We start from the raw sequence: 22,992 nt of genomic DNA on the forward strand, positions 1-22,992 counted from the left end.
TTTTGGTCTGCTCACACTTCATACAAAAGTTGAATCTATTTGTCACTTTTCGCACCGTTATTTTCTGATGTGCCTAGGCAAGAACCCAACTTTCCTCCATATATTTCATTTTGTTGACCCTTCAAGAAGATTTTTTCCAACACTAAAAAATATAATAATGATATTGCTGTGAAACTATTTATTTATTGACTTATTTTTGTGATTGCATGTACAATTCAATAAAAAAAACATTAAATGGCATATGATAATTCACAAAAAGACTGAGATCTGAAGCGTGTACGATCCAAGTAGGTATTTATTATTGTGTATCCTTTTTTGGACCAGAGATTGCATCTCTATTACACACATTTTTCTTGATGGTCAATCTAAGATCACTTTTGATGATACATTGTGGAAGATTTACTCATGTCATATAGGGCAATCAAGGGCATGAATTATGCCATAAAAGGGTCCATTTTGTAGTTGGAAAAATCTTATCTTACCTTGTTACCCATCAAATTTGCTTCATCTTTGGTTGACATTGAAGGGCCAAACACATTTAAGAAATGATGGTTATCATGACTGTTTTACAGGGTGGTGGTGGTGGTCATGGTGGTGGTAATGGTGGTGGAGTACAGGATTATTAGGGTTTTGGCTGCAAATTAAGTGGGTAATTTTTTTTTTTCATTTGGGTTTGAAAATCTCCCCACTAAATGCTAGATAGGTAAAGGAAAAAAAAAAGGGTTTTTAATATATAAGTGCTTATCTTATCACATCCTAAATCAATTTTAAGCCTTTTTGAATGATAGAAATAGGTTTCTTGCTGCTAATGATTAGAAAAGCTTTTTGATAAGTTGATTTTTCTCCACTTATGTCCCTTACTAGTACCTAACATGATTGTTCACTTTCAAGTTTCATGTTGATATCTTAGACAGCTATATTTATATCCTGCCCCATTGTCTGACTTAAACTGCTTACTTTTTTTGTTCTTGTTTTTGCTTTTTTCTTTGGCATTATATATATCTATGACACACTTCTTTTCTCTTTACTAAACATTCTTCTTAGACTATGGTTATTTTTTTTCAACTTACTTATAAATTTATACTTAATTTAACTAAAAGAACTTATAAGAAGGACATACACAGAACTCATAGACGGATTCAAACTCGTGTTCTTCGTAGAAAACAGTAGAAATAATAACTATTCAACAATACATAATGGATAGTATTGAACATTCCAAAATTACCATTTAAGTATAAGCTCAAGCAAGTTAGCTAATTCAGTATGATTAAGCTTGTAAACTTGAACATGCTGTTGATAATTGTAGCCAGAGAGATCTGGGGTAGACTCCCATCATTTCATTGTTAAGAAAAGAAAAGAACAAGAAGATCAATCCAGCTACTCTCTGCTTATTTCAATAATTCTTAATAATTTGGATTAGGTGACTGTCAGAGTAGGTATTATCCAATGTTAGGTTTTTATGATTACAGTAATGAAATTTTTGTTACTTTTTCATTCTAATGTTAATATTTTTTTAAAAAATTAAAAAATAATATTATGGTATTGGATGCTATTATCCACTCCTAATCACCGATTAGGTTATATTTGAAAACGATTTCAATTTAAGCAATTTTTTAAAACGTAACGTAACCCTGATTTAGTAGTTAAAAATTTTCGTGATTTACTAGAGAGTTACGAGTTTAAATTTTTTTAAACACATAAAATTCGTTATTTAGTGAGTATAATATAAACTGACGACTTAATAAGTGTATTATGAATCAGTAATTATTATATATGTTAGTGAAATTATAATTATTAAACTGAATTAAATTTAAACGAAATTATTACGTTCGCGTACGAAAAGAAAAATATTTTGTAACGATTAAATTCGTTTAATTGTATAAGTAATGATAGCGATTTTTTGTCCGTATTCTATAATACCCTAATAGACTATACATACCCTATACCTCTCATCTACAAAATTTGGCCACATTATTCTAATCATCAATTATTGAAAGAGAGATGTAGAAAAAAAAAAAAAAAAATCTTCTATAATTAATTAAATCAAATAATTAATAAATTAAATTAAATTAAATCATGATTAGTGTTACTAATCATGATTTAATTAGATTATTTTTCTGTATAATTAAAAAATTAAACATGACAAGAAAATGGCCTCTCTTGAGTCATTGTCTAACAGACACAGACACCCCCCTCCCCCCAGTGATTTCAGCTGATAAGACCCCTCCATCACCCACCACATAAATACTGAATATATATATATATATATATAATATAATATAATATAATTTTACCCATTTTTTAAAAAAAAAAAATTAAATAATTATATCACAATTAATAGTTAAAATTAATTTTAATTAATTAATTAAATTAATTACAATAAAAGCAAAGTTTTTAAATAATATCAAAATTTTATGACTGGTTGTTCTAATAATAATATATTTTTGTGGTGTCTTCAACCTTTGCTCTCTCTCACTTTCTGCTTTAATCCCCAAAAGCCAGGAAGCCTTTGAAGAACATAAAGTAATTCTAGCAGTACAAAAAAAAAAAAAAAAAAAGGGTTCAGTGTAAAACAGTCAAAATACACATGTCGATATATGATTGTGTGTATGTATACATGTATGACCACAAATCTCAACGCAGCGAACGAACCAACCCAAGTAGGTTTTACTCAGAGAGCACCCTGTCCTAGGGAAAAGCCAACCCACCTCGCTTCCCTCTTGCACAGTTTCACAGACTTTGCTCGCACTCTGGTTCTTTTTTTTTTTTTTCTCGGCTGTCTGATATGAGTCTGTGAGGATAAGGTTATACGGAAAACAGTGAAGCTCACCAGTCACCTTCTCCACCTTTCCCAATCGAAACCCACCATTCTGGTTGCTCACACATACGTACATATCGTCTAATATGTATGTATCTACATGGTACGATACATGTACTCACACAAGCACCATATTCGTTTATCTTAAACCAAATGGAAGGAGATGGGTGCGAGTTAATTTACTGCATAGAGAACCAAAAGTTTGTTTGTTTGTTTATTTTTTCAAGTAGACGATTCAAAATATAATTTTTGTGTTCAAATAAATTATGCACTTTTACATAGTTTTCTATTCGATACATTCTTTTATATGTAATGTTTTGTATAACGTATTGTAATATCATAATCGTGTGACTACCGTATTAGTACGAATTATCATATATGAAGTATAGTGAGTTTCAAAATTCATGATTCAATGTATTCTACGTAATAACTTTTTTTTTTTTTTAGGTTTGTTAATAACATCGAGTTGAATTTTTGCACGTACGTCTCCTACTGTTGTCTTATTCGTAGGTTAAGTAATTAATTCAAATCCAGAACATAACAACGACTTCTGTTACATGTACTATTCTCTAGTGTCATAGGATACGAATAATACATGAATTTTTGTAATCTACTGACGCGTTCGACGATTATGTTAGTTATGTGAAAATAAGTAATATATTAATATTTTAGTATTTAAAATATTCGGTGATTATATTATTCGCGTGCCAAAATACATAATCTATTTAACGAAAATTGATAATCATAAAGTTACTCGAATAATTTTTAAAAATATATGGTCTATTTAAATATAAATGTATATACGAAAACTAATTTTAAAAAAAATTATATGATGCGAGTCTCGTATAAGTATTTAAGGTTTTAAATGATATTAGAGTCGATGATTAAAATTATGAATACGAACATTAACTTATGTTATACTTAATTCACGCTTTTAACTTAACGAGTTTGCTCACGAACAAAAGTTAATTTAAAACTAATATAGAAACTTGAGTTATGTTTGTACATAAAAATATTGTTTTAATTTTTAGTTTAAGTTCATATAGTTATCACTGTATATACTTATGTTATTAGTGATATATATAATATTTAATTCCATAAAATTAATAATTTATCTGGATATTGTTTGAAGAAATCTCTATTCCATTTACTTAAAACTTAATAAATAAATATATACATGTATATATATATATATTTATTTATAGGTTACACACAATGTACTCTGTAATAAAGGCTAGGGTTTCCTGGGTCTTGCTTAAACGACAAAACCCTTGATGTTTTTCTTTTTTTTTTTGAACTCTCTGTTTTCTGTGGCTCCTCTTTTTTTCTTTTTAAAATTTAGTTCTGATAAAACTCTGCTCCTCCTCTTGCACTGATAAGATAGTGGGTGGGTAACTGAGATTCTCTCATCAAACACCACCATTTTCTTTTTCCTCCCTTTTAATTTTTCTTTTTTCCCCCTTTCAGATTTTCTGGGTTTTGTATGAAAAAGAAAAATTTAAAAACAAAATTCCCATGTAAATCTGGTTTCTGTTGTCTCTATCTACACTCTGTTTTTACTGCAACAGAGTACTATTTTAAGAACCTTTGATATCTGTGATCTTTTGTTTGCTTCCCAATTTCTCTCTTAAATTTCTTATTTTCTTTACAAAGTTCGTGTCTTTTTTTGCAAATTTTATAACATAATTAGTTTTTTAACAAAGAAAAATGCATGCTTTTTCCTATTTTCAAAAGAATTAAACAAATGAAATGGATGGTAAGTGCCGTGTAGAAATGAAGTTTAACTGGGTTTGTATTTATATTCTCTTGATGAGGAACAAAAAATATTTACCATTCAATTAAAAAAATACTAGTGGGTGAAGTGCATATTTGATATTATCTTTTTAAGAGTCCTCTCTTTCTTTTTCATTTAGGGGTATTGCAAACAAAGGGAAGGTAGATTCCTGATTTTATTCTCTTACACACCTTTCTCTTCTCTTATTCCCAATACACCTGCACGTGTATATATATATATATATATATATATATAATACACACACATACACAAACAAATATACGTATATATAAGTGCAAAAAACCCAATAACCAGTGTTTTTAAGAGAAAAAATGGAGTGGAGTTACTCTGTTTTTTTGCTCAAAGTCCTTTTTTTTTCTTTTCTCCTCAGTTTCTGATTTTTATTATATATAAATAAGTCAGGACCAAAAAAAAAAAAAAAACCCAAATACCAAAAAATAAAAAGAAATTTCTATTTCTTTCTATTTAAATGGAGTGAAGTTGCTCTGTTTTCTGCTCAAAGTCCCTTTTTTTTTTTTTCTTCTTCTCATTTCCTCTGTTTTTCATTTTCATTTCTGATAACTATTTTGTTTGTTTTCTAGAACAGAGGTAAATGGAAGATTGGCATGGTGTAAGGAGATCAATGAGAGATGGAGATTTTGAAGAAGAAGATGTTTGGTCTTATGGAAAAGAAAGAGAAAATTCAAATCCTCCAATGAGAAAATACAGAAACTCCTCTGTTTCTTCTTCTTCTTCTTCTTCTTCTTCATGGAGTTTCAAGAGTACAGCACCAAGAATGATCCCAAATGGTGGAACCCATGAACAGAGATTCATGTTTCAACAATCTTCGGCTCCAGTTAACATCCCTGATTGGTCAAAGATTTATGGCAAAAGTTTCCACCACATGGGTAGAAATGGTTCATCATGTGTTCATGATCATGGTGATGATGGTGGGGGTGATGATGATGATGGTGGTGTTGGTGGTGGTGGTGATGATGATGATGATGATGGTGATGGTATAGTGCCTCCACATGAATGGATTGCCAAGAAGCTAGCAAGAACACAGATTTCTTCTTCCTCCATGTGTGAAGGGATTGGGAGAACACTCAAAGGAAGAGATCTTAGCAAAGTGAGAAATGCTGTTCTAACAAAAACTGGTTTTTTAGAGTAAGCAATAAATACAACATGTCATGCCTAACATGTCATCAATGTTATGTATGTTATCATCATCATCATCATCATCACCACCACCACTACCATCATCATCATCAAGTTTTCTGTCTTCATGTTGGGTTTTTTGGGATGGAAAGTAAATATTGGTTTCAGGAAAGTAATTCCCTTTTGATGTGTTTTTTTTCTGAGAAGAAGAGGAAATTAATTTTGGGGGGAGGCTTTGACAGCATGTATTGTCGTTTTGAGAGGATATAATGTGCGTTTTGGAGTTTTAGTTGGGGGAGATATTGTTTAAATCTTCATGTACTATTTGCTTCTGCCTTATTTTGTTTTATTACTTATCACTTTCTTTGTCATCTTTCTCTTTTCCCTCTCTCTCTTCTCTCCCTCTTAATTAGGTTAAATTCTAATTACAACATAAACCAATTATATAACCAACCATATTGCAATTTTTTTTTAATATAAATTTATAAATTTCATTAATTATATAACACATACCCATTAGTGTGTATATATATATATATATTATATCAATGAACATTGTCATTAATGGATCTAAGCATGTAATAGCTAATCAAAACATAATAATTATATGACTTTCACAAATTTCACTATTCATGATATTGGGTTATGATAATTCAAAAAAAAAACTAAAATTATGAAATAATAAACTAAATAAATTCTAAAAAACTACCAACTTAATTAAAATCACATTTTTTTAATGTAAAAGTTAAAATTAATTAATTAATTATTGTGGTTGCTAATGCAAGATTCAATGTGGAAAAGTGCAAAATCTTCAATTTCATACCCCAAAAAAAAAAAAAATCATTTTCTAAAATACCCAAAAAAAAATAATTATTAATTAATTTATTTATTGTCATGCTTCTCTTCTTGTGACATATTCTTGCTTATATGGTATTTATTATCTACATCCATATAACAAAAATCTAACACCTTTTTTCACACATTTAAAGAAGAATTATGTATATAGAAAATATTTTTTTGAATATATGGTGTGAGTAGATATAGATATATCGGAGTAATAATGTTACAAAAATACGTTGCGAGGGACCACTACTAAATCTATTTTCCCTTTTACTAAAATGTATATAAAACAAATGTATGTATTGATTGTGTTGAGTGGTTGTAGCATTGAAATGGATTAGCATTTGCTCTAAAAGGAATTTCATTATTCTTTGTGGTCACCTCTCTATCTATTTATCTATATATCTCGATGGTGTCCCTCCTTTCGTATCATTGTCATTTTTACACACTGGCAACTTTGTTTATCTAATCTTGTTATATCGATATAGTGCTTTCTTCTTGTCTTTTCAATAATTCATGCATATGGGTAATCCATATACATATATATATGTTGTGGGTGTCTCTCTCTCTCTATATATATATATACATACATACATACATGTATCCACTTTATCAAAGGTATACTTCTAATGGATTGTTCTTTGAAGAAAAAAAAAATGAAGGAAAATAAATTTATATAGGTGTAGAAAACTAAGGGAATTTTGGAATTTTTGAAAATAAATATAGTCAACATATATGTATATGTATATATAAGATATTTGAGAAGAGGTACCACACACACACACACACATATGTATGTATATGTATGTATGTGTACATATATGTTTTTTTTCCAACTTAGAGTTGCTTGGTAAAAAATTAGAATGAGTATATGCTCATTGATGGGCTCTTATTGGTATATAAATTAATTAGTATACACACACACACATATATATATATTGCGTAATGATATATATTTGAGCTCTTATTGGAAAATCATGAAAGAAAGTTTAACATGTAACCCATAAATAATAATTTTTATTAATTTTGAATACATTTTTAATTTTTTAAAATCACAATAATATATGTAATATTTTGAGTAAATCGTTAATATATAATTTAATATTCAAAAGATTGTGTAAATGCAAATCATAAAATACAGGTACATTGGTAATATTTTTTTTTTTTTAAATATTGTTCTGCCCCTATATATGTATATATATATGTACATGTATAACAACAAATTGTAATTAATTATTTTTAACTACTACCACCTCAAAAACGAAACTGCGACTGTTATTGGTCCAGGGTCTCTGTACTGTATAATGATCTAATAAAAATATACGTTAATGGCGGAGTTAATAGTGAGTAAAGGACTGTTTGTTAAGAGGACAGTTTTATGATTAAGAATTATTATTAAGAGATCTGTTACTAAGAGGGAAAGAAGGGAGAAAGAGAAAGAGGGTGGTGAATAACCCAGTTACCAAACACAGATTTATAAGCTTCATTTTTGTCTTCCAACTTCGCTGTAATCTGTTTCTGGCTCTCTCCTCTCCCTCTCCCTCTCTCTCTCTTTCAATCTTTTTTTTTCTGGTTTTTTTTTTTCCTTTATCAGTTAAAAAGTGAGAGAAGAGAGAAGAGAAGGGAATATGTCTGTGAAGATTAGAGGAGGAGAGTTTTACTCCAGACATAACATTTCCAGGAAGGTGGCATTTTTCTTATGTTTTGCCAGTTTCTGTGCAGGGATGTTTATCACTAATAGGTATTCTTCAGTTTTTGGCTATTTGCTACTTTAAATTTCCAATTTTTTGATTGCTCTAGTGGTTATTTGGACTAAACTCTGCCTGTTTCTTAATGGGTAGTGGAGGATATGCATAGTTTTGAAGAAAATTCTGGTTAAATGGGGTTTTGATTTGCTAGGTTGAACTGGGTTTGCTTCTGCATTGCTTAAGTTTGATTGTTAATGAAATGTACGTTGGTTCTGAATGAATCTCATGTAACTTATTTTTTCTTCTTGTTATTATTCTGAATTGAACATTGTAGTATGAATCATTGCTTCTTCTTTATGATTTTTTATGGATTTACATTAGGATCATTTCAATTCCTTAGCATTTTGTTCTTGTTTATATTGATTGAAGTGACTCCTTAGCACTTTGTTCTTGTTTGTATTCTTTCTTCAATCACATTTTTTTTAATGATAATCTGTGACTTATAATGGTAATCCTATTAAGAAACTGTGGAGAATGTTGTATTTAATGACCTTAAAACTGTCCTAATATAGTCTTTGCATCAACCTTAAGCCATAAAATTTTTACTAAAGGAATAGGCCTTTTCTGGGGGAGGGGACTGGCCTGCTTCATCCGCTTAAAGAGGGGAGAAATGGTGACAACTTGTGCCGAACATTCGATCATAAAGGAATGTAAATTTGTTAGCCCATCTTAATCACTCCGTAATCCATTATTCACTCTCAAATCATTTAGAATGTTTTAGTGGCATCATGCTTGTTTTTCTATAGAAGTGAATCACTTCTCTTTTTTCTGCTTTGTTATGTTGCAAGTTAAAATGTTCCTATTATGAATCTAGTTATTTGACCTACCTAGTTTCAGATTAACGCTTAGTTGTGTTGTATTATGTGCAACTGTTACTATTTGTTGATGAACCATTTGTTCATTTATTGAACCCCCAAAGTTTCATTCTTTACGAGAACTGCTTTGCTCCTTTCATGGTCTACATGACTGTCAAATTGTTTGCTGCTACTTGTCTGTTGGTAAGTCTCGGTAAGATGTCGGATTTTGCTTGTTCAATTTATGAATGGCATTCTAATGAAGAAATATCACAGCAGGATGTGGACAGAGCCAGAAGATGAAGATATTCGAAGAACATTAACAGCTGACAACGTGCATGTCGACATTAAACCTAAGGATGGTAAACCAAAACCTGTAAGTTTTTTCTTTTTTTGGGTTGTAACTACTATTTATATATTGCTTTGCATGTCTGCTTGAGCTTTCAAAGTGTGATTTGGTAGATTGATATTACTCATATCTAAAGACAAACTATCTGATCACATTTAATATCGAGTTTACCAAGAATGACCAATGGTAGAAATAGCTTATTACAGCTAGAGGTTAAAGTCATCCATGCTTTTACTTTGGATGACCTAATTATAGTTCTACATGGCATAGCCCTTGAACTTGCTTCTCTGCAAATTTTTTCATTGCTATGGTGTAATGTTAATAAACATTTGCATAAGCATATTCAATCACCTTTAAGATAAACAAATTTCACCTAGTAGTTTATGGTAATTATTTTACCTTGAGAACTCAAACTTTTGTTACTTATCCTTTCAGCCTTGCATGTAATTTTGTGAGTACGATTTAGTTATCTTTCTTATGATTCTGTTTGTTAGAATCCTGCAAAGCTTGTAGCTAACAACAGCATAGGAGAAATTTCAGAGGCACAGCAAACAATTCAGTAAGTGATCCAAATGCTTGTTTTAATCTAGATTTTACTTGGAAGAGAATCACTAGATATTGTACTTTGCTGAACTTAAATGATTTCTTCATTTTTATTTACAGGACATTGGATAAAACAATTTCAGATTTGGAGAACAAGCTAGCGACTGTTAGGGCAGAACGAGAGTCTATGTTGAATGGCTTACCCTTACTAGAAGGCTCAAATGGTGCTAATGCAAAGAAAAAATACTTCATGGTTATAGGAATAAATACAGCTTTTAGTAGCCGGAAGCGAAGAGATTCTGTTCGTGAAACTTGGATGCCACAAGGTAAGTTGCTTTTGTTGTTTTGTTGGTTATGTCCATTCCATCTTGGTTATCATCTCTGATGGTATTATAAACATTTGTATTGCAAAAAAATTTCCAGGTGAGAAACTCAAAAATTTGGAAGAAGAAAAGGGGATAGTCATACGTTTCGTTATTGGTCATAGGTAAGATTAACATACCTCTCCTACTTTTTCTGTTAATCAGAGCTGACGCAGTACAAATTGGCCTTTGTCTTTAGTCTATCAGGAGGTGGTCTTCTTGACAGAGTCATTGATGCAGAGGAGAAATTGCATGGCGACTTCTTAAGGCTGGTGATGTGTCGCTCTTGATTCTTTACTCCTCTTAATTGATCTGCTGCTTTGGCATGGATAAATAGAAATATGCAGTATAACTCATCTTTATTCACGCTGCATAAGCAGGACCATGCTGAGGGTTACCTGGAATTGTCAGCCAAGACGAAAACTTATTTTTCTACAGCTGTTTCCTTGTGGGATGCAGAATTTTACGTCAAAGTTGATGATGATGTTCATGTAAATTTAGGTAAGAAGAATCTCTTTTAATTCGTCTTTCATTTATTATTTGCTGAGATTATCTACCCTCTGCAACTATGCATTAGTTCTTAATTATTGAGGATAAATAATACCCATGTCTAACTAAATATCCATGTATTGTTTTGAAGAATCTCTTCATGATTACATTCAGTATCTGATTAGTATTTTTTCAGATTCAAGACTACCAAATGGAAACTATATTTTGATGGTAAAAATCATAAAACAGATCTAGAATTAGCTCTCTAAAAGCATGTGAATGGGCTGATAGCTGTCTTTATCAGAATTTTCTAGTTAAGAGTACTTGTCTTTGCAGCAAAAAGGATGAATAGTTGTTTCATATATGTTTCACTCTTGTCTCATAGAAATCATCTTACCCGAATTTCAACAGCCACACTTGGAATGACATTGGCTGGACATCGCAACAAGGCCCGAGTTTATGTTGGTTGCATGAAGTCTGGCCCTGTCCTTTCTCGCAAGTAAGTGGAATATCTACAATTCTAACAAAATATTGGTATGTCATAACTCATAGCTGAGGTGTTGATAAGATTTGGTTTCTCCCATGATACAGGGGAGTGAAATACCATGAACCGGAGTTCTGGAAATTTGGTGAGATGGGCAACAGGTACTTCCGCCATGCTACTGGACAAATATACGCTATCTCCAAGGATTTGGCCACTTACGTATTGGTAAACCAGTAAGTTCCAGTCTCATCTTTAGCTTGGCTGAAAGAAATTCCGGAATTATTATGATTCGATGAGCTACACTGGAAATAAGTATGAATTAGATACGGGTAGCTGGTCTTGGCAGTTGCTGAACTAAAAATTAGAAACAAGAATCTGTGATTCTAGTGATTGGTCAATTCCTAAGTTAAAGAGATATTTCAAATGGATAAATTGGTTGTGCCCAAATATCTTATTGGATAATGATTGTGTTATCAATCAATTCAGGAACCTGCTGCACAAATATGCCAATGAAGATGTTTCACTAGGATCTTGGTTTATCGGTTTAAATGTGGAGCACATTGATGACAGGCAAATGTGTTGTGGTACACCACCTGGTAAATTTCTAAGTTCTCATAACTGTCAATTTACATATTTGATGTATAATTGAATAAACTCCATTCATATTTTCAATCTTTTACCATAATTAGTTTATGTTCTTGATTGCTAAGGGAAGAATTATAAAGCCACCTAATTTTGAATTGGATATTAAATAGACATGGAGTTAAATTGTCATTTTTATTAAAATTTTATGTCATTTTATATTGTATTCTACTTCCTATTTTATAGAACGAAACTTGAACCAAACCCAATAGTATAAAATTCATAAAACTTTGTTCTCTGCAGATTGCGAGTGGAAAGCTAACACCGGCAATGTCTGCATTGCATCGTTTGACTGGAAATGTAGTGGGATTTGCCGGTCTGTCGAGAGAATTATTGATGTTCACGAAAGATGTGGTGAGAACAAGGATGCTTTATGGAGTGCAAGTTTCTAGGATGCTCTTTATGTACTTTCTAAACTCGGAAAGAGTTAACATTCGGCATATAGATCACGAAAGAACACTGAGTTTTTTGGGCGTATAGGGAATCATAATATATATACGATGATAATACAGAATTATGGTGCAAGAGAAGTTAGAAAGGAGGTCTTTTGCTTTGGAAAATTTCTTAAGAAGGTACTAGTTAAACCCTAATACAGCAAAGAGATATGAGGGAAAGGCTTTCATCAGTTCATTCTTTTGAATGGTTTGAGAGCTGTATTAAAGGTTCTTGGCCATTCCAGTTGAGACCACAATTAGTGATGTATGTTTCTTTTTTTTGGCAGCTTTGCTTCCTATTTGGTTTTTTTTTTTTTTTTTTTTCCAGAAATGGTAATTAGAATTTTTCTTTTGAGAGCTCAATATAATTTAATCATTGTTGATGATGCACTTTCTTATGCTCTTTATAAATTTTATTAAAAGTACTTTTCGTAGTTATTGAAATCGAATGTATAAATGAATTGACTCAATGATGCTCCAAAGATAATCAACTTCTACATATGCAATAGTCGGAATCTTAAGTGATAGACATTGGATCAACTAAACCCGGATTTAACCTAATGATATATACGAATAAATGAATTCCACATTACAAAAGAAAAAAAGAAACTTGAATTGGGTAAATCGCCGAAATTTTAAGGGACTCGAGATTATGCACACAAAAAATGATGCGTCGGAGAGATAAATTATAACTAATTTCTACATATACAGTGACTAAACTTTGAGAAATGGTAACAATTTGAACCAAACTCAGAGTTAATGAACTTATTATGAATGATTTTCACATGAAAAAAGAAGAAAATAGAATTGGGTAATGAGTGAAACATTTAGGGAGCTTAAATTATGCAAAAAAAAAAAAAAAAAAAAAAACTCAGCATTAATGGCTGTGTACCCTAAAAGAAGAACCAACTGGGTCACACTGGGTTGATTGTCCCAAAGCCAACACACCTCTTCAATAAAATTAATATAGAGAGTGGTGAGTGGTCCAGCCAAATTTACTAGTCCCCTCCAACCAATCTGTGTTCTTTTAGAATTTGGACCCTCAAGAAAATTCCTTTGCTTAGACTGCTTCTCATTCTGAATTTTCCTGCTCTAACCTTTCTCCTACAAGTAGTTAGTACAGCTTTCAAACAGTAAAGAACATGAAATGCACTTGCAACTACTCCAATCTTCAAAATCATTACCCAATAATTGATTCCAAATTCATGGGTATTTATTTGTTTTAAGTTTTTAATCAATCAAGTTAATCGCGCTGTATAAAAATATCATCACCTTACAAAAAGATTTCATCCCCGCATCGAAAACTAGCGTATGCGAAGTTCTCGTAGTAAGAGAGAATTGTAATATCAAATTTCACGTGAATCTCAACTTTAAAAAGTTTAAGTGGTTCTAAAATTATTTTAGATACATCATGAATATATTACTAAGTTAAGTTTTTTGATCTTATTTAGTCAAGCATTATAGATATATTATAATTACAGTCAACTTACAATACGTACGTAAAAAATGACAACTTTGATATTTTTAGAGCAAATTTCGGACTTATAATTTTTAAAAAGATTATAAAAAGTTTTAATCATTAAACTAACATATTGGTGATTAAACTGACTAAAAATTCAAACTTATTGAAAAATATGTACTTACCCCCTCCTCAAGTTACTAATTTGACCAACAAAATCTACCAATAATCAATCCAAGAGAAATTATTTTGTATATACACGTAATGTATGTTCGTAAAAGTTTTCTATCTCGATTAATAGATACTTGATATAAATTTCATTTTATAAATTTTATTATTTAATTTAAATTTACATCGAACAATTATAAAAATTGTAACATCACATAAATTAATACACCCATATTTTATATACGTACATAGATTAAATGGAGAAATCAAGAGAGATCATACAAATCAATACACCTACATATATGTGTGTATATAAACAAATATTTAAATGTATGTACAATGTGACAAAGCTTTAATGATGAGAAGAAAGAATTAGAAAGAAAATCTGGTTAATTACCTAACCACCAAACCCCTCTCTTTTTTCAAAAGAGAAAATGATCACTAACTAATACAATTATAATTAAATTAGTGATTAATTAAAAAAATTTCTTTGATTAATTAATTAAAAATCCAATAATATTACCTAACACATAATAAGCACCAGACATGTCTCTCTCAGTAGTTCAATCAATGCACCCATGTTCATAATTCTCTTCTTTTTCTTCGAAATTAGTTCTTTAACTCCAATGAATTATCAGAATTTCAAAACTTAAATTCGAATCTTATCTTCACTCCGTCTGTGTTTGATCATGAAAATGAAGACTGTGACTGGGTTTGTTTCTGTTTATGCTGCATGAAACTTTGGCCTCCAAGCCTCTATAAATGACCACCTTTGAAACAAACGAAACTACATGCATGCGACTAATATAAACATGTATGTATGCGGGTATATCTGTGTATTTGTGTATATATCTGAACATATATATGTGTGTGTTTCGATGAAGCCCTGCAGCATATGAAGATTACCTAGAATATATATATATATATATAAGAAACTTGAAGAAATCTTATAAAATTTGAGGTATATTGGATATGTATAGGAATAAATCACACGTGATATTGGCACGGCTCAATCAAACAACACGTCTCTACACTTTAGAGTAATGCTCTCCGATTGAACCGCACCAATATCTCGTTTGTCTATGTTAACATATCTCTTAATGGTTCATATATATATATATATGTTTTGAAACTAAACAGAAAAGAAAAACTTACCATGAATCCAAATAGGTTAAAACAGTTTCTATCTATACCTAAACGAAGAAGAAGATGAAGAATACGAATAAGGGCATGTTTGGGAGGAAGAAGAAGAAGAAGAAGAAGAAAAATTAGGGCATGTATGGAGAAGAATAGAGAAGGGCATGTACATCTTAAATGAGGGAGAAAAGGAGAGAGAGAGAGAGAGAGAGAGAGAGAGTGTGGCCATGAAGGTGCTGGCATTGAATTTTCCACCAACCCCACGAGAAGAAAAGAGAGGTGGGTACATATATTATGATTCTATATATAAATTTAAAGTCTATAGACAATGAATTTAATTTAATTTAATTTAACAGACAAAAAAAAGAAAAGAAAAAGAGAAAAAAAAAAAAAAAAAAAAAAAAGCAACTGACCATGATCAGAGAAAAACCCTCACGAGCTTTCAATTTGCATCTATGGCGGAGAGGGAGAAGAGAGAGAGAGAGAGAGAAAGAGAAAGAGAGAGAGAGATTAGGGGCATGTTTGGTGGAGCAATATTTGAAATTTTTAAAAAAGGTAGATTGTAGGAAGAAAGTTCTTTGGTTGGTGATCTGATCACTGATCATCAACTATGATTATTTGTTTTTTCCTTTTTTAGGTTCTTCTCCATATTATACTCATCTTCTATGAAGCATCTTTTTTTTTTTTTTTCTTCAGGCAAATTACTTTTTAATTTCCAAAAGAAAACCAAAAACAGTTCTTCTAATTTCATCTTTCTTTTCTGTAGAAACCCATATGTGTAAATTACATATATATATACATATATATCTATATATATGCTGAGGCACACTTTTCTTATTCTAAAATATCAAGTATGCCCTCTATTTTTTTGGCAATTTAGAGGCTCACATAATACATCATATTATATATAATTTCATTCAAATTTACAATTTCCAACTTATTAATTATCTAGTTGATGACTTTTAAACACATACATTTCGTATTAAATTTTGATGTGATTATCATAATTAATTAAAATATGAGATTAGTACTAATTGAATGCCGATTGTACATTTGTGTAATTAACAATTGAATTGATTGATTACATAGCTAATGATCTTGTGGGTTTTGGGTGGCCAATTGAATTCCTAGAGTAGGTTTGCCTTTTAAAAAATAAATTAATTAGCAATTGAAATGTTGGCCGGCCAAATAATCAAGAGATCATCACGTAGCATTCCTCCCCCTCCCCCCCCCCCACCCACTTTGAGTGGAGAATTAGGGTTCTTAAAATTACATATTGAACTCCATTAATTCTTTTAGTAAAAATTTATGTATTGGGTCCAACGTAAAATTTAATTACAATGCAATTTTACGTATTAGATATACCAATTATCTAATTAAATTATAATTATATTAAAAGTTGAATCATATAACACATGCTGCAAATCAAAAGAACACCAAAAAAAAAAAGGTGTAGATCACGAAAGAAGAAGCTAAAAAGATTTTAATTTGTTGCTTGCCGTGGAAACAAGAAACTAACGTGTATAATAGAAACCAAAAAGGAGAAACCTTTTTTTTTTTTTTTTCTTAGGACCCAATTCAACCATGATCTCCCAGTCTCCTATACATATATATATATGTGTGTGTGTGTGTGTGTGTGTATATAATTGCATGTAGCTTCCATTGGTGGTGACTGAAAGAACCCACGTTGTAGTAATTAAAGTAGTGCCGGCAGAAACAGAAACAAGCATGAACCAGAATCATCCACCAACACTTTTTGATTACAAAACCATTTGGCTTTCTGTTGGCCTTTCCATTTCAATCCTGCAAAAATTCTATATAATTTGTACTCGCGATTGGCGGGTATTCAAATCATTTCAATTTTTTTTTTCCTTTTCTTTTTAATTAGAAAAGTGTTTTGCCTTTTTAATTATTTGATTCCAATTCATGTTTATGTTTGGAATATACATGGTAACTTATATAGCTACAATGTTATGGATATATTAGCATATTCTACCCCCGCCCCTCCCTTTTTTTTTTCTTTTTCTACGAAGAAGAGAAAAAAAAAACACAAAGAAACCATTAAAGACCCGGTAATTAAACTCGGATAGTATCATAATCGTTTAGATAAAAATAAGGGATTAACTCTTTAAGGAGTTGTCTCAATTTAATATATCTATCTGGGATTACGTGAGCGTCATGAGTTAACTAATATGTTATTTTTAATATAAATGTAGATAACAATAACGTGTTAATCATAATTAAAAAAACTCTCTGGTTTAAGTTATATTGGTTGAAATAGGAATTTTATTGCTCTTTTACCTTGTAAAAGTTCGGGAGTAAAGATAAAATCCAATTTTAGGAACAATTTCTTATTTTTTTCATTGTAGGCCATCTTCAATGCTTTAACAAGAAATGGAGTATTACGTATTGTAGTAATCTATACATGCATTATAGGTTTCAAGATGTTTAAACAATCTTTCAAGGTAAATGGAGTATTACGTATTGTAGCAATTTATATATATGTTATAGGTTTCAAGATGTTTGAACAATCTTTTAAGGCAAGTCTACTCAGAGCTTTAGACATGTTTGATGGTGCCTTGAAAAACATGAGATTCTTTAGATATTTAAGGCCTCGGATGCCCAAAAGCTTGTACTTCAGTAGAATGATTCAAATCATTATAATTATTTGATTATTTTATATCATAAAGATATAAATTTATGCAATCCTCTAAATCAAGCTTTATGATAGATTACTACTAAAAAACACGAGTTTCGTAGACAATCAAACATATTCTTCCATTGAACAGGACTCTGATGACCAATCATTACATAATTATCTCATAAAAAATTGAGATATTTTAAAGAATTACTCGAGATAAGTGATTCTCTCTTATTAGACCCTCTATTTTTCTATACATTAAAATATTTAATTAATCTTATTGACTAATTAAAAAAAGTCTCTGGTCATTGTTGTCTTATTATATAATCACCTAACCAATTTAAATCTTTACCTAACCAATTTAATTTTTAAGTTTTTGAAATAACGTGTCCTCTTTTTTTGTTGATATAGTAAAAATGGCGTGGTAATTACCTCGAAACCCTAATATTTTTACTAAAAAAAAAAAGACATAACTATCAATTTACGCGACTTGATTTTATCTATTCTTATTTTAAAATAAAATAATAATATTATTATTATTCTTCCTAAAAATTAAAGGATACTTAAGAATCGATCTATACTAACCTTTATTATTTTTAAATATTAGAAATCGTTTATGTTCTAATCTTTCGCTAATTTAATTCATTCACTTTCAGAAAATATATATATTAGTTTACATTTTATTAAATGTCACTTATACTATTAATAGATTTACCATATTGTACTAGTTAAATACATAATTATTTTTTTATTAGTCAAATTTTTAAGTGGTCTCTCAGTGGTTATCTCGAGGATGTTGCGGTGGTTATCTCGGTGTCTGTTTATAGAAGTTCGAAGAATTTTTTTTTAATTTTGTGTTTTTAACTTTTAATATTTATAGTGTTTATGGCACATACACTAATACATATCATTTTTAAAAAAGTAAAAGAAAATGAAGGAGTAAAACATTGTTATCCGGCCATTAATGATTTACTCTCGAAGGTAAGTTTTACTCCAAGTAGTTACCAAGCTAGATGGAAAGGTACGAGACAGGAAGACAGTACCATATGGTATGATCCCAAAAAGTCCAATCGAAAGGAACATGTATCGTATATGTATATATATATATATATATATATATAGATATGTATGTATATAGGATCCCAAAAATCGTACCAAAAGAACCTGTATCAACATACATGCATGCATAAACACATACATATATATACATGTTATACGTGTGTGTGATGAGCATCAATTACCCTGTCTCCCAAGACATGTCCCTCTCCCCATGTGCATCTCTCATCCCTCCACAACTTTACAGCACTGTTTTTCACGTGGAAAACCCTGCAAAACTCCCTCTACCCTCCTCAACTTTTCAACGTTAACCGAATTAACCCTAATCTTCAATTAGTTTCTAAACACAAACACTTAACCAAAATTAAGAAGACAATCAGGAGTAACCAAACCAGTCAATCTTGTATTTGGAGACATTAATGAAGTACTACCTGAGAACATTGATTGGTTTCCTTTGTATTTCGATGTTATTCTAGATATACATGCATAAATACATGTGTACGGATGTATTTATATATACAGATCATTAGTAGGTACCACAGTTTGATGCAGTTAATGCAGGGAGTAGCAGTACATTAATGGAGATTTTTGAAATAATACTTTCCGTACTTCTGCCAACACATTAACATGACACTGCACCTCCTTAATGTGTAGAATCTTGACTTGTATATTCTGTCGCCATTGCCACCCCCTTCGTCTTCAACCTCGCAGTTTGATCTTCTGCTATTGATGATGATGGCGCAGAATAACTGTAACCAGTGTTCTTCCCAATTCACAGTATTCTGATCTGTACTACTTAATAAAACTCACTCTTCAAAGGGAGCCAGTAACAAAGACAAAAATACACACACACACACACATATATATATGTGAGAGACTCGGGAGTCATAAAAGCTTCCAAATTTGTTTCCATTTTGTGCATACGTACACACACACATAGTTACATATATATATATATATATATGTATATGTATATAACTTTTATGGCAAACTAACTTACTAAATCCAAAATTTCATATTTATTAAAATTTATTACTTGATATTATTTTTCATTACAATTTCATTTCTTATGTTTTATATTTATTTGAAACTCTAATTTTTATCCATTTTGTTAATTAAATTAGGCTAATTTTTTTTTTATTTTTTCAATTACTTTAAAATTTAAAATAAATTATTTTTTAAATTTTCAAACATATCCTAACTATTTTATATTTTTTAATTAAAAAATAAATTAAAATTAAAATTTTGAAACAAATACAAAATCTTAAAAATTAAATTATAACAAAAAATATATATATATTAAAAACTAAAATATAAACATAACAATTTGTCGAGAATTAATTTGATAATTACTTTTAAGCAAAGTCGACAGTACTAAGACCAGGCCCAAATTCTAGGCCCAAGAATAGGTCCAAGCCCAGGCCCAAAGGACCCGAAAGAAGACAACATTGAAACTACGATGTCGTTTTAGTACAACTAAAACCACGCTGACGTAAACACAACACATTTGACTTGTAACCAGAGCAAAACAGAACGAATTATCCAAATAATAAAAAATTAAGAAAATGGTTTCGTGTTGGACTCCATCAAGGAACCTATTAAGTTTCCTCTCTCAAGAAGGAAACCCTATTAAATAAATTGTTCACTTGTGATCTTCAATTATTCTTCATCCCTTTGATTTTGACCCTCTCTTCTTTTCTCAAATTTCCAAACTTTTTGATCAAATCGATCGATCAGCTCAACCTGAGCTTGACGACCAACCTTTTGTTTCGTGTTGGGTATGTTGTTTTCATCTGTTTTGTACAAGTTATTGCAGTTGAATTTTGGTTTTTTGTTGCGTGTGTTGGGTTTTTTTGCTTCTGGGTGATGATAAATTCCGTTTAATTATGTTGGGTAGAGAGGGTTTTTGTTGGCTTTGGTTTGGGGTTGTGATGTTTCGTTGTGTGAAATTTGCAGAGAAGAGGCGGAGGTCCATGACGAAGAGCTCGTTCAAGGTTGAGCATCCTTTAGGTTCGTTTTGTCTGTCATTTAATTGATTGCAATTCTTTAGCTTTTGCTTCTATCATTCTTAATTTGATTGAGGATATTTTAGGGTTTGCATATATGGTGAGTTCTTAATGTGGAAGGATACATTAGACTATAGAAAGTTGCTACTTTTATTGATTTCTTTTCTCTTTGGTGGGGGGATTTGGTGAATTTTAAATATGACGTTCTTGTTTTCAATCATTGTTTGCGTAGTTGAGTTGCTTGCTTGCTCATTAGCTTGATAGAATTTAAGTTGTAGGTGCTGATATTTTTCGTAAAAAATATGCAGTCAATCAAATAGATTGCAATATGAACAGATAAACAGTTAAGATCTATTCATGGAGATTCTTCTGGTCTCATTTTTTTGTTTATGCTGTTAAAAATTGGTATATAGAACATTCTTACTTATTGTCCAACAGGCTGCTTATTGCTTATCAAGTTCGCTGTATGTGAGTTTCCTGCTTGGTTGATTTGATTCTTATTCTTAACATGATGTGCAATGTCTGTTATAATGAAATATTTTCATTATATTTTTTAACCTGCTTTTCTATTACACCTCTCAGAGAGGCGGCAAGCCGAAGCTTCCCGCATCAGAGAGAAGTATCCAGACAGAATTCCAGTAAGAAATTTGCATTTAAAGACACCGCTATCCATGCATTCTTTCGACCAGTTTCTTTTCTGATTGAGAATACAATGCAGGTGATTGTAGAGAAGGCTGAGAGGAGTGATGTTCCTGACATTGATAAGAAAAAGTTAGTAATTGCCCCTTTTCACTTCAAATTCTTTTCCCTAGAAAGTTATGAATCCAGTTGTTGTTTACATTTTTTGTTTGCTGCAAATTTAAGTTACTATTTTTTATTTTGAAAATCTTTTTGTAATACTCGGTAAATTGCTAATTGCATATTATTTAAATGTGATTGTTTTGATAAGATAATCTTTTGCCCCTTCTATGTCCTCCCTATTTGTTCTTTGTGATGTTGAATTGGATGGTCGAGGTCTTTTTGATCTTTGTTCTTATGTCAGATCTGTCGTCAGCGACTGTAGCGTATGGTTTTACTAATCTGTTTTCATCGCATTAAATGGGTGATATAGTATGGACTATGCAAATGATTGTGTGTAAAATTAGTCATTTGATGGAGTTAAACATGACATTCTACAAGTACGCATGGGAGCTTCAGAAAATTAAACACGAGTGCTTTTTTAGATGATGTGATTTTACTGTCATTGTGAATGCAGATACCTTGTCCCTGCTGATTTGACTGTTGGACAATTCGTTTATGTTGTTCGAAAAAGAATTAAGCTCAGTCCTGAGAAAGCGATATTCGTCTTTGTCAAAAACACTTTGCCCCCTACCGGTGAGTTGAAGCTTTTACCGTTCCCAGCAACAAAAATACATTCTTGCATTCCACTTCAATGATTGATTTGGTTGTGAATGTGTTTACATGTTTCAGCTTCTTTGATGTCTGCAATTTACGACGAGAACAAAGACGAGGATGGTTTTCTTTACATGACTTACAGTGGAGAGAACACCTTTGGGTCTGTTCAGTGATATACCAAGCTGTGTATATATATTACACAAGTCATGATGTATATTCTAACAAAGTTCTTCCTTTTAGTCACTCTTAACCAGGATGTTTGTTTATGTTTACACTCAGTCGGGATTCGAATGCATGGGATTGAGGTTTCTGGGACTTATTGATGCTGGAGATGGTTTATTATGTGTTTGGAGATGGAAAATGAATGATTGGGAATGAATTCATCAGTATATTCCTCTTGTTTTTTTAACCTTGTTTGGTTGATCAAAGTGGGGTATTTAGAATTCCTAATTGCTAATCAAACTGTCCTGACTTAAAGTTATATCTGCTATTTTTATCCTTCATGATTATCATCATCTTAAGCTAAACTTGAGTTGCACTAGTTGTGAATTTATCAATGTTCTAGAATTGCAGGCACTTCTAAATCTTTCTTATTATTGAATTGATCAATGATACTTATCTATCCACAGTTTCATTGAAATTTTCAACTTTTTTTATAGAAATAAAGATGTTCTAATTATTCAATTAAGTAATAA

The 22,992-nt window shown here is 30.9% G+C and overlaps 3 protein-coding genes across 5 annotated transcripts; all 3 read left to right on the forward strand.

The window, feature by feature from the left end:
* The first annotated feature begins 4,178 nt into the window (after window positions 1-4,178).
* Window positions 4,179-6,121, forward strand: LOC110808048 (senescence regulator (Protein of unknown function, DUF584)). Its single transcript, XM_088208197.1, has one exon. The coding sequence runs from the start codon at window positions 5,206-5,208 to the stop codon at window positions 5,761-5,763; it is 558 nt and encodes a 185-aa protein (XP_088064323.1). The 5' UTR covers window positions 4,179-5,205; the 3' UTR covers window positions 5,764-6,121.
* A 1,838-nt stretch (window positions 6,122-7,959) lies between these two features.
* LOC110808097 (Galactosyltransferase family protein) lies at window positions 7,960-12,869 on the forward strand. 3 transcript variants are annotated; one of them, XM_088207880.1, is made up of 11 exons: window positions 7,960-8,331; window positions 9,409-9,508; window positions 9,976-10,040; window positions 10,145-10,350; window positions 10,448-10,511; window positions 10,586-10,658; window positions 10,767-10,887; window positions 11,287-11,374; window positions 11,467-11,592; window positions 11,846-11,955; window positions 12,245-12,869. In XM_088207880.1, the coding sequence occupies exons 1-11, from the start codon at window positions 8,219-8,221 to the stop codon at window positions 12,391-12,393; spliced, it is 1,215 nt and encodes a 404-aa protein (XP_088064006.1). In that variant the 5' UTR covers window positions 7,960-8,218; the 3' UTR covers window positions 12,394-12,869. The 3 variants fall into 3 exon arrangements, with proteins under 3 accessions (XP_088064006.1, XP_021889142.1, XP_021889143.1); XM_022033450.2 differs by having other exon boundaries at window positions 7,964-8,331; window positions 9,412-9,508; XM_022033451.2 differs by lacking the exon at window positions 7,960-8,331 and adding an exon at window positions 9,018-9,336 and having other exon boundaries at window positions 9,412-9,508.
* Window positions 12,870-20,450: 7,581 nt separating this feature from the next.
* On the forward strand, window positions 20,451-22,706 carry LOC110808049 (autophagy-related protein 8C-like). The gene is made up of 6 exons (XM_088207786.1): window positions 20,451-20,674; window positions 20,853-20,906; window positions 21,485-21,540; window positions 21,621-21,673; window positions 22,158-22,276; window positions 22,373-22,706. Exons 2-6 carry the CDS (start codon window positions 20,870-20,872, stop codon window positions 22,468-22,470), a joined length of 363 nt encoding a protein of 120 aa, XP_088063912.1. The 5' UTR covers window positions 20,451-20,674; window positions 20,853-20,869; the 3' UTR covers window positions 22,471-22,706.
* The last annotated feature ends 286 nt before the right edge of the window (window positions 22,707-22,992 follow it).

Source organism: Carica papaya, chromosome 7, assembly GCF_054855325.1.
Source record: "Carica papaya isolate Zhongbai chromosome 7, ASM5485532v1, whole genome shotgun sequence".
In the NCBI taxonomy this organism is placed as follows: domain Eukaryota; kingdom Viridiplantae; phylum Streptophyta; class Magnoliopsida; order Brassicales; family Caricaceae; genus Carica; species Carica papaya.

Excerpts from the sequence above, each read along its gene's own strand:
- LOC110808048 (XM_088208197.1), top strand. The coding sequence starts at position 5,206 with ATGGAAGATTGGCATGGTGTAAGGAGATCAATGAGAGATGGAGATTTT.
- LOC110808097 (XM_088207880.1), top strand. The coding sequence starts at position 8,219 with ATGTCTGTGAAGATTAGAGGAGGAGAGTTTTACTCCAGACATAACATT. Across the intron at positions 9,509-9,975 it reads AGGATGGTAAACCAAAACCT|AATCCTGCAAAGCTTGTAGC; the intron begins GTAAGTTTTTTC and ends TCTGTTTGTTAG. Across the intron at positions 10,888-11,286 it reads TGATGTTCATGTAAATTTAG|CCACACTTGGAATGACATTG; the intron begins GTAAGAAGAATC and ends GAATTTCAACAG.
- LOC110808049 (XM_088207786.1), top strand. The coding sequence starts at position 20,870 with ATGACGAAGAGCTCGTTCAAGGTTGAGCATCCTTTAG. Across the intron at positions 20,907-21,484 it reads CAAGGTTGAGCATCCTTTAG|AGAGGCGGCAAGCCGAAGCT; the intron begins GTTCGTTTTGTC and ends TACACCTCTCAG. Across the intron at positions 21,674-22,157 it reads CCTGACATTGATAAGAAAAA|ATACCTTGTCCCTGCTGATT; the intron begins GTTAGTAATTGC and ends TTGTGAATGCAG.